Source organism: Perognathus longimembris, chromosome 7 (genome assembly GCF_023159225.1).
Source record: "Perognathus longimembris pacificus isolate PPM17 chromosome 7, ASM2315922v1, whole genome shotgun sequence".
In the NCBI taxonomy this organism is placed as follows: domain Eukaryota; kingdom Metazoa; phylum Chordata; class Mammalia; order Rodentia; family Heteromyidae; genus Perognathus; species Perognathus longimembris.
In genome coordinates this window covers 63087471-63099512 of record NC_063167.1, presented here as the reverse complement: position 1 = coordinate 63099512, position 12042 = coordinate 63087471, and the positions used below count along the sequence as shown (strand labels likewise).

General features: G+C 35.5%; 1 protein-coding gene across 1 annotated transcript in view; it reads left to right on the top strand.

The window, feature by feature from the left end:
* Col24a1 (collagen type XXIV alpha 1 chain) overlaps positions 1 to 12042 on the top strand; it is a 265766-nt gene that overhangs the window by 17418 nt on the left and 236306 nt on the right. Inside the window, exons 5-6 of the mRNA XM_048352139.1 lie at positions 1529 to 1582; positions 5165 to 5218. Of these exons, the coding sequence (XP_048208096.1) occupies positions 1529 to 1582; positions 5165 to 5218 (108 nt within the window). The remainder of the gene's footprint in view (positions 1 to 1528; positions 1583 to 5164; positions 5219 to 12042) is intronic.

The following is a 12042-nucleotide window of genomic DNA, read 5'->3' as shown; positions in this document are numbered from 1 at the left end:
GTATATGAAATCTCATTTTCTTTCCTTCCACCTATGAGTATCATATACCTTTTATTTCCTTTGCTCTGTTCAGAAGAAAAGACTCAGATAGATGAGTGCTTAACCAAGGCAACATGGTTTATAAGTGGCAGAGTTGGATTTGTGATTGGACGTGTTACAGTCTTTATTACATTAAAATGTGCCACCTGACTTACTGTAGAGTTCTTTCAAAATGTGCCACCGAGAGAGAGCAGCAGAGTTAAAGTCTTAGTTTAAATACTTTCTGAATTCATTAAATAAAGATAACAAAAATTGTTACATTCTAAGATTTGAACTTATCCTGTTCATAATGATGATAGTAATATATAAACACTATGCAAAGTGAAACTGTTCTTCAGTCCCTGAGAAGTATGTTGCTAAATAATAGAATAAAATACTACACAAAAAATGTAATGGAAAATAGCACTTCTTTTCTCACTACTAGTAAAACTAATATAACAAGACAGAAAAAATTGATTGGGCTCGTTTTCTAAAATCATTAACTGAAATCAAGAAAGTAATGGAAATAATGACCTTCTTTTAAAAATCATAAGAAATTCTGTTTCTTGTTTACTAGAGAATGGCTTTTTTCTTGTCAGCAAATTCCATCTGGGTCTATAGTGTATATTTGTCTAGATAATAAGCTATATTTTTTATTCATAGTACTTCCTTTGCCGTCCTTGGGGCTATGTTTATGCTTCTAGAGGCTGGGAAGTCTAACCTCAGGCACCCACTCACATCTGCTTGGCTTCCGATGAGCATCTCAAGGCAGCAGGGCATGTACTGCATGTAGAGGGATCTGCTTCCGAGAGCACCAGTTACTCACTGCTGAGACAGTGTTCATATCTTCATGAGGACTTTACTGCCACAGCTCAGATTCCTTCCCTTAGGCCCCCTCCTCCCAACACTACTGCTGAAAGAAAGCAACATCATAAGAAACATTCATTTTAATATTTCTCAACTATGTTGGGAAATGTAAAAGATAATGATTCCAAGACTATGTAAAGTATCCATTTTCATAACAGAATAAAGTAGAAGTATTGTTTTGCTGTTTATTTTTCTTCATTATAAAAGCAGTGCATGCGTTTGTAAGATTTTTTTAAGATACCCCAATTTGTAATGATGATTTTGAATGATGATTTTTGAATTTATAATTAGAAGCAGTTTTCCTTTATGGAAATCACTAGTTTTCCATTGCCAAAATGGAATAATGCATCAATGTATCACAAACATAGAAAAGATAGAGGACCTTCTAGTTCTTCCAGAGGAAAATGTTTCAAAATTAATGTTACTTTATATTTATTACATTAAAAATCAATCATGTCTAGAGAATTTTTAGAACTCTTCTTAGCATTTACAAATAAGGCTAAGAAAAAATACATTAACCTAGATGAACCATATTTATCTCAAATAATTTTATTTAATATCATATTAAGTGTAAAGTGTCTGATTATATAGAATTGAAGATCTGTGATATACTATATGTGATTTATGTAATTCTTTTATCTAGGGCCCCAAAGGTGATCCAGGATTTTCTCCAGATCAAGGTGCTTCTGGACAAAAGGTAATTTGTCCATGAAGTAAAATCATGGTAATATAATTGAATATTTAAACATTTTTGGTTGTTATTTTTTATTCTTGGATAATGTTAATCCTGGGACTTGAACTCAAGGCCTGAATACTGTCCTTGAGCTTTTTTGCTCAAGGCTAGCACTCTGCCACTTGAGCCACAGCTCTTTTTGGTATTTATTAGAGATAAAAACCTCAAAGTCTTTCCTACCCAGGCTGGTTTTAAACCATATCCTCAGATCTCAGCTAGGATTACAAGCAGGCATGAGCCACTGGTGCTCAGCTAAACTTATTTTTAAATGTTGATTTTACTGTATTAGACAGAGAAGATAACAGAAAACTACTGGATTTCAATGAATGAAGAACTCATGAAGAATTAAGTCACTTACTGATTTAAGCCTTACCATAAATTTTATTTTCTACTGTGGCAGTCATTATCAGAAGTAGGAAGAATAAAATAGTCAGAGCAGGATGTCACCCTTACCTCAAAGACTGAACATAATTACATAAATCCAAATGCCATTTTATACCTTTTGTGAATATTTTATATGTTTTATGCTGCCTAAGTGTCTCAGTAACTCCCTGGGAGAGAACTAGTGATATTCTTATTTTCTAGTTAAGGAAACAGAATTGATTGGTTGTAAGTGGCTCACACATGGATAGTGGTGTCATTTGACAATAAGCCAAAATTTCTGATTTCTAGTCCCAGATGCTTTTCATATTGCAATATTCCATAATAACATGCATATATTAAGTAAAAACCAATGTCTAGCTCAGGACAATGTATGAGCTCAGGAAGGCTGAGATCTGAAAATCATGGTGTAAAGCCAGACTGGGCAAGAAAGTCCATGAGACTGTTACCTCCAATTAGCTACCAAAAACACCCAACCAAACAAAACAAAACAAAAACTCAGAAATGGAACTGTGGTTTAAAGTGGTAGAGCACTAACCTTGAGCACAGAAGCTCAGGAACACTTCCAGACTCTGAGTTCAAGCCCTAGGACAGGTACATGCACACACACATACACACACACACACACACACACACACACACACACTAACATTTAAAGTAAAGATAGAAACAAAACCTTTATTGCTGTTTTCTAGTAAGGGTAAATACAGCGACTTAGGCAAATGTTTGGAAAGCTTTATTTGTACAAGTACTTGATAAATGTGATACAGCTATAGGATGTTTTTATATATGTGGTATATATTTATAGAATAAAAAAGTCCCTAAATAATTTTTGTGATTCCTAGGTTGAAATATGATAGTTCAATTGGCTTATAGAAATTCTTTTAAACTTAAAGAAAAAAATACATCATATAGTCTATAGATAAAATCCTCTCTAAGTAAGTTCTCAAAAATGGTTTATCTAAAATTTTAGACATTTTATTACTGTGTTGTGCAACTGAGTTTATGGAATCTAACTAACATAGAGAATGAGAACTTATTACTAGAAACATAGTATTTTAACTGACCTTTTATTCATGATATTATATTCAATCTGAGAAAAATATAAATACTATCATTAAAAATAACAGAATAAAGAATACTTATATTCTTATTTAAAATTTGGGAAGTAGCAGCCCATTCCATTTTAGTGCTTGCTTTAAATAAAACCTTCATATTTAGTGATAATATTTAAATCAAATGCGTGGTTTTATCTTTCCTGTGATTTCTATGTACGCAGTATAGAGTAGTTAAATGTGGCAGCTGATTCATGTCTTTACTTTTTGTGTGACTCATATACTAACTGTGGTTAATACTGTGTATGAGAAATGCAGGCAGGTATAAAATTTAACACCAGCTGGGTGCTGGTGGCTCATGCTTATAAAGCCTGGCTACTCATGTGGCTGAGGCTGAGATCTGAGGATCATACTTCAAAGCCAGCCCAGGCAAGTAAGTCCATGAAATTCTTATCTCCAATTAACCACTAGAAAACCAGAAGTGGCACTGTGGCTCAAGTTGTAAAGTGCTAGCCTTGAGCTAAAGAGTTCAGGGACAGTGCCCAGGCCCAGAGTTCAAGCCCTACCACCAAACAAACAAACAAACAAACAAATATTCTAACACCATTTTTCCTTTGTGCTTTAAATTTAACTAAAAATTTTAAATTGAGATTTATTTTTAATTGTAAAAATTTTAAATAATCTGTGAGAACTTGATCCAAAGATATTAAAGAGGCAAGAGATTAGCCTTACACATACATTGACTAATAACACAAATGTTAAAGTGATAGGAGTAATAGAAGATTGGAAAAAATTGTGCTTTAATTATTTAAGCCATTGTGGGGTGTGTGTGTGTGTGTGTGTACTTGTCCTGGGGCTTGAACTCAAGGCTTTGGTAGTTCCTGAGCTTTTTCTTTTCTGTTTCCTTTTTCTTTTTCTCTTGGCTATCATAAAAGCACTGGAGCCACAGCTCCTGATGTTTTTTTCAGTAGGTGATTGGAGATGAGTCTCATGGACTTTCTGGTCTGAACTGGCTTTGAATTGAAATCCTCAGTTCTCAGCCTCCTGAGTAGGTAGAATTACAAGTGTGAGTCACCAGCACCCAGCTTTATTTAGCTGTTTATGTAATAAATATATGGTCAGTGATTAGGCATAGAATAAATACAGAGGCTAGTTCTTCATCATTCTAAACTGTAGATGAGTTTTTAAGCCTTTTGAGACCTGAAGAGCATGCATTCGATGTTTAATTGAATAATCAATTTCCTTTTCCTATAGAGGAGATATCAGCATCTTTTCTATCATTAGAGCAGAAATGAATATGAGAATAAATAAAAGTGCCAACTTACTGTTTAGTAGTGTTAGTATTACCAGAAACATGAATCATTTAATTTGATTACATATTAAGATACATACACTAAAGAATCAATGGAACATTAAATTTAAAGTTACTAAGAAGTTCTTTAGGTTGTCCAAGGACTTATTTACTTTGGGTGCTGGAGACTGAACCCAGGGATGTACGCTCTGTAAGCATGGGGTTCCAGCAGTGAGCTTACCCATCTCATTTTCAATCACATTTTTCCACCCACAGTAAATGTGGAAACATGAAAATCATGAAAACAGGGAAAGGGAGACTTTAAACCTTCCTTTATTAAATCTCCCAATTATTGCATAACTGGGTCATAATGTCCATGTTTCCATCTCTGCTTTTGCCCACCTGTTTTGACATTATTTCCCCCTTGTCAATTCACACAGCTACCTCTGTATCTCTCTATGGCCCTCCTACCTGCCACAGGCACCCTGTCCTCATGGGTATACTGTCACTTACATCCAAGATAGATGAGCAGGTTCTCATCAAGGTGGGGGAAGTAGGCTCAGGGTAAACTGGCTAAGTCTACTCCATACAAACAATTGGGCCAATCAGTAAATCTTCACTGTTGTCCCTCCCAGGTGATATTCCCAAAGGCCTGCACAGAGGAAAACATCAGTGCATGCCCACAAGCAGAAGTAGCCCTTCGCCAGTCTTTTCTGTGAATCAGCTAGGGCTCTCCACTCCATCCAGATTCTAAGATTAAATTTTAAGATTTAATTTTCTAATCTCATCCATGATATTAAGCCTCTGTTTTCTTTATAGGGTGATCAAGGTCTTTTTGGATTAATAGGACCTCCTGGTTTGCAAGGTGAAAAGGTAAATTGTAGTTTTACTTTGACATATCATTAGATGTTACATAGATCTGGAAGTCATTTAGGACCATGTTGAAATATTTGAGTTAGTAGTGTAGTATTAATGAGAATGTTTTCCCATTTTAGAATATGCCTGTTAATAGAAACTGTATATGGATTTTTGAAAAATCTTCTTCCCTTCTCTTCCCTTCCCTTCCCTTCCTTTCCTCACTTATTAATTCCTGACCCCATTCCTATTTTTTAAACCAGTATTAGCATTTTTAGCCAGTAATGTATGTCCCCAGATTGACTGGTCACAATGACTCACCGTTGTCATCCAATTATTACTTTCCTAAGAACTAAAGTGTATTTTCACTTCCCATTAAGTACCTAAACTTTTGCCAAAGAGCAGATAAATTGGATCCAAGTGCATGTTGAGTTGGAAAGCAAGAGTTGCAATTCTGAGGTTGGATTAAAAATGGGTTTTTAAATTGTTTTTTTAAATAACCATCAGTTGCTATATTAAAACTAGAAACCTGTTGTGTTGCATTGTAAGAACATCAGCAATGTAATCAACGGAAGCAATTTTTCTAAGTTCAAGAGGACAAGCCATACATAAGCTGCTAATCATATCTTAGCATGAAGATCTAACTGAACAGTTGTGAAATAAGATGTAAATATTTTCAAACTGATTTTTATAGTGGGTAGCTTTTTAAATATAATATTCTATTATAGTGCTTATGCTCATTATATCAGGATGAATTTTTACTTTAGATTTTTTCAATTATCTTGAAGTCTTTTCACAACAAAGGATATACATAGTACACATCATTATGTAATTGGAAAGAAGAAAGTAACTGAAAACATCCACTAGATTGAAATGTAATTTATCACTCATTTTAAAAAAGTATTCATGAGCTAGGTAACTGGTGGCTTATATACATAAGTCTAGCTACTTGGAGGCTGAGCTCTGAGGATTGTGGTTCAAAGCCAGCCCAGGGAGTAAAGTCTATGAGAATTCTTATCTTCAATTTACTACCAAAAAGCCAAAAGAAGAGCTATGTTTCAAGTGGTAGAACACTAGCCATAAGCAAAAAAGCTCACAGATGGTGCCTTAGGCTCTGAGTTCAAGCTCCAAAACTGCTTCCTCCCACCCCAAGTGTTCAGTTTCACATAAAGTCTTTAAAATAAGGAAAGGAGTAAGGAGTTGTAACAATATTGAATGTCAAGGTGAAATTAGAGAGAAACAAACCTCTAAGAAGATAAATATGGAAAATTCTGCTATTCTAATAGCTACCTCTGTAGATCATCTCTCAACCAACCCATCATTCCCGTCAAAATCTACAGAACGATTTTTATCTTGGTTTGTTTTCCAATCCTATGTAGAAGTGAATGTCTGATTCAAATGTTGATACTTAAGAATTTGGGCTACCACCCTGTTTCCATGTCTATGATCTGCCATATCTACTAATGGAGGAGATGCTGAGCTGAGTGCAAGGCAATACAGTACTGAACCTTCCAACAGGGAAGCCAGTGCTTACGAAAGCGGTGTGGTATGAAAGGTTATGAAAACTTTCCACCATCCACACACTTATCTACCAGTTTCCTTGAGACTGGTTCATGTGAGCAAAACTCCTATGTTAGCATAAGTTCATTTGTGTTAAGGTATTTCAGTACACAAACTTCTTTTTTTTAAATTTCTGCCTCCTCAAAATTGGCTGCCACGTGTCACTGGGCATCATTTTGAAACTTATTCTATTCTGTTCTAACTCTTTTTCTATACAAGAGCTTGTTGTGTGTCCACCTATTTACTAAATTTGTAAGGCCTCAAAATGTTGTTCAAAGAATTATTTTTTTTAAAAGCCTGTATCTAAAATTTAGATTACATGTTCCATTCATTATTGGAATTCCTGGTAAGGCAATTTTATTGTGAGGTGTTTCTAATCTGTTATGAAACAATTTGTAAATTTTTCTTGTTGGCCATCCTTAAGGAATGTGTCCACTTCACTTTTTTAATATGCTTATCAGAGAAAAATAATTTATGTTGTTAATTATGGACCTTCTGTATTCTTCTATATGGGAATAGAAAATAATAAATCAAATAATACTTTTGAAAGACTGAAATATGGACCTATTTAAAAAAAAATAAAATGTGATGTTCTTAGATTGGCACAGTGCCAAATCTTGAATGTAGGAAGTTTTCCCAGAAATTTATTCATTTGCTTTTCAAAGGTTTATGCCTAACATAAAGTAAGAGACGTTCATAGTCACAAATTTAAAGAATAAATGAAAGTTTTTATGCAGTAGTGCTGATAGGTCTATTATATTACAGATAAAATAATATTACATTTTATTAAAGGAAAAGGTAGGCTTAATTTATTATCTTTCATTTGGAGAGAAGAGAAACAAAATATTAAATATTCAGAATTTGTTTTCACCTAAGTAATTCTCTATCCAATGAATTCATTCATTCATCACGTCTCTCCACCAGTTATCTAACAAGTGCCTATTATTTTAGATGCTGGGGATACTGTATTGAATTACATAGAAAAGTAACCTTAAAAGTTTAGGCTTTCTCTAGGAATGTGGCTTAGTGGTAGAGTGCTTGCATGCATGAAGCTCTGGGTTCAATTCCTCAGTACAACATAAACAGAAAAGTCTGAAAGTGGTGCTGTGGCTCAAGAGGTAGAGTGCTAGCCTTGAGCAAAGGAAGCCCAGGGACAATGCCCAGGCCCTGAGTTCAAGCCCCAAGACTTGCAAAAAAAAAAAGTTTAAGCTTTTTGAGAAATATATATTCTCTCTTTAATTCTACCACTCTCATCTACTGTACAACCATGTTTTGAACAAACTATCATACTAGTCTCTTACCTAACCCACCCTCTTCCTCTCTTTTATCCCAGAGTCCCTACCCATATTTGTTACTTCTTTGTGTCTATGACCAAAGTTCATGATGGGACAACAGAAAGAATTATTAATTCTATATCATAGGTTCAGAATTTTAATCCATAGTCCTTGCTTCCATTGAATCTGTGCCAGTGGTAAGTCATAATGTCACCTCAGGAAACAGGAAGCAGCTGGGGAGTCAGTAGGACCTTCAAAGGCACACTCTCAGTGAGCTACTTCCACCAACTGGGTGCCACCTCCTAAAGTTCCCAGAACCTCCCAAATTAGCTTGTGGGAGTTGTGGGGGGCATTTCATATTTAAGCCTTACACTACCTTTGTATGTTGATGTTGAAATCTTTCTGTGTTTCTAAGCCTAAATTATCTCATATCGGCCTTTGTTTTCTATTTGACAGCTAAATTAAACACAAAAACAAAGTAGTGATTTTCTCCTAGATTCTAGTAATCATGAATTCTATGTAATCTATACTGTTCTTTTACAGAAGAAATTGACAATCATGATATGGCTAGTTAGTGGCAAAACTCGGTTTGAAACAGCCTGCTCAGTCTGTTCATATTACTCACACTAAAAACACCCCCCAAAACATATTGTTTTACTTAGGCCCTTTTGATTGCAAAGCACAAAGGCTTAGGCCATCTTAAGGAAGAAAGTCAAATATTTCAATCCTCTTTGGAGCCTTAAGGGAAACAGGGACCACATGAAATCTAAAAATAGATACTGTCATATGACTTGAATCATAATGAAAGGCACTGATTCCAAGTCACTCTGAGTATGTTACAAGCACACGTTTGTGGATGTTTAATGTATGTTACTATTAGTACTACACCCTTCGTTCTGCATCTGCCTTTTAATGTTATCTTGCTTCTCCTCTGACAACTTTCTTTCTGAAAATGCCTTTGTACTCTTGTGTGTGCACATGTGTATGTGCATGCACATGCACACACATACCAGTCCTGGGGCTTGAACTCAGGGCCTGGGTGCTGTCTCTAAGCTTTTTTGGAATTTTTTGCTCAAGGCTAGCACTATAACATTTGAGGTACAGCTCTACTTCTGGATTTGTTGTTGTTCTTAATTGGAGATGAGTCTCATGGACTTTTCTGCCTGTTCTGGCTTTGTGCCATGATCCTAAGATCTCAGTTACCTGACTAGCTAGAGTTACAGGTAAGAGCCATTGATGCCAAGTCATGTTCTTAATTTCCACATGTATGTGCCTGTTCATACAGCATCTCAAATATTCTACTTTCTTAAGATTTTTCTTGGTAAATCTTTGCAACTGCCTCTGACCCACTGCAAAGTATGTGAATTTTTTTGTTGTCATTGGGTGGCTTTGGGTGTGGGGTTTTTTTTGGTGTTGTTGTTGTTTGTATTGTTTTTGTTTTGTGTGTGTGCCAGTGCTGGGCTTGAACTCAAGGACTAGAAATTGTGCCTTACGTTTTTGTCAAAGGTAGTGCTCTACAAATTGTGTCGGAGCTCTACTTCCAGCTTTTTGGTGGTTAATTGGAAATCAGTGCCTCATAGATTTCCTGCCTAGGCTAGCTTTGAGGCCTGATCCTTAGATCTCAGTATCCTGAGTAGCTGGGATTACAGCCACCAGCACCTAGTTTTTTGTTTTGTTTTGTTTTGTTTTTTGTAGGACATGGAGCCATAGGGAGTTTTATTCATTACTGGTAGGAAGGCAAAACATTCCAGTCACTTTGGAATAATACAGTGTCGCAGTTTCCTACAAAAGTAAAAACAGACTTACTACATCATCCAGCAGTTGTACTCCTTGATATTTATCCAAATGAGTTAAAATGTATATGTGCACAAAACCTCCATACATATGTTTATTGTAGCTTTATTCATAATGATCAAAACTGGGAAGCAACTAAGATGTCCTTCAGTAGGCAAATGGATAAACAGGGGTATAGCCAAGCTAGTACTTCGATTTAGGCCTATAATCCTAGCTACTCTGGAGGCAGAGATTGGGAGGATCAAGTTTCAAGGGCAACTTAGACAAAAAGTTTATGAGACCCCCCAATTTAACCAATGTAGATTTGGGCACAGTGGCATTTAACTCCCATCCTAGCTACTTGGGAAGCATAAATAGAGGATCATAGTCAATGATTGAGCTGCATTAAAAAAAGAGAGAGAGAGAATTTGATTAGCCTAACTCATCATTTTTTAGGCAAAAATTCTTGCTCCTAAGTGACCGATTTGGCCACTGGTCAGGTTTGTATTATCTTCCCTTAGTTTAAATGTCATCCTTCGGCTAACGCCAGTTATAGAAGTGAGCTCATGAAGAAAGGACCATAACTGCAGGATGCTGCCACTTTATCAGCCTTTCTGCATAAAGATTAAATTACCATAAAGGGAATAGTACATGCATAAGATACCATGATGAACATATATTTTTCAGTGGTCTGAAGACTCTGGGGAAGGTAATCTAAAGAAATTGTACCACCACTTCATTTGTTTACTGAAGTCTAGAGAGAAAAGAAATACTGATCAGAAATGTTATTTGTGATCAAACAAAAGAACATGTAGCTATACTTGAGTTCACAAAAATAAAGATAAACAAATAAATATGCCCATACTTTTCTTTTTTTTCAAATTTTTATTATCAAACTGATGTACAGAGAGGTTACAGTTTCATACGTTAGGCATTGGATACATTTCTTGTACTGTTTGTTACCTTGTCCCTCATACCCCCCTCCCTTCTCCCCCTTTCCCTTTCCCCCCCTGAGGTGTTCAGTACATTTTTACCAAACAGTTTTGCAAGTATTGCTTTTGTAGTTGTTTGTCTTTTTTTAACCCTTTTTTTACCTCAATTTTGGTATTCCCTTTCAATTTCCTATTTCTAATACCAGTATACGCTCATAGTAGTCTTTCCAACTTACGCGTGTCCTGCCTTGGATCCTTAATCTTCTTCTTCCTCTAACTCTTTCAGGAGGCTTTCATTTCCAGTCTCCTTGAGCCAACATCAACCTCTTGGTGGTGTGAGGATGTTTCTTATTTCATGAAAATTCTTGATGTATTGGATGCTGTTCATCATAATAAACATAAAATTTTGATAATACCATGATTTATGAGGTTCAAGTCTTTTCTTGAATTCCGTAGTCCATTGTTGTTCCTGCTGTAATATCAGAGGCTGGGTAATTTAGAAAGATGAGGTTTTATTTGGTTCATGTTCTAGTGGCTAAGAAGTCCACAGATGTGGCTTTTGTTGTTTGCTGGGTTTCTTCTGGTAAGGGCCTCATTTCCTTTGCCACCATTTATGGTAGAAAGCAGAAGGGCCAAAGGGACACATGTGAAAGAAGAAATGTAAAAGGGCCAGTATTTATAATGACCTGCTCTTGGGGTAACTTGTCTAGCTCTTTCAGAAGGAACACTACTACAAGAAAAGCATTCACCTCTCTTAAGGACCTACTTGGCTCCTAAAGCCCCTCCATCTTTCAGCACCATTACACTGGGAATCAAATTTCAACATGCTTTTTGGTCTGGACAAACCACACGTAAACACTAGCCATTTCCAAGAAATCTCTCTGTATCTGAACATTTTATAGTGTTAAACTTAAAATCATAAAAGCTTCTGAAATTATTCCTTTACTTTTCAAGTAAGCTTCTTCTAATTTCCCTACAATCTAGCCAAATAACTTTCTTTTCTAATCCATTAGTCTGAACTCATCTGTTCTGACAAAACTTCAGGTATTAATCCTGTATGATTGTTTCATTGGCTATATTTGGAAATCTTAAAACTTACCTTCTTCACAGTGTATTAATGAAATCATTTTAAAAATATTTGTCAACTGTGGTTATTTTTGACTTTCAAGTTATATTTTGCTTAAAACTCCATGAAGTTTTTAATAAAAAGTTTTTTTTCTTTTTTTATATGCACCAAAACCTCCAGAAACAGTAGGTTCATTTTCTGATGGTTGATTAGAGTTATACAAATAAGCTGCAAATC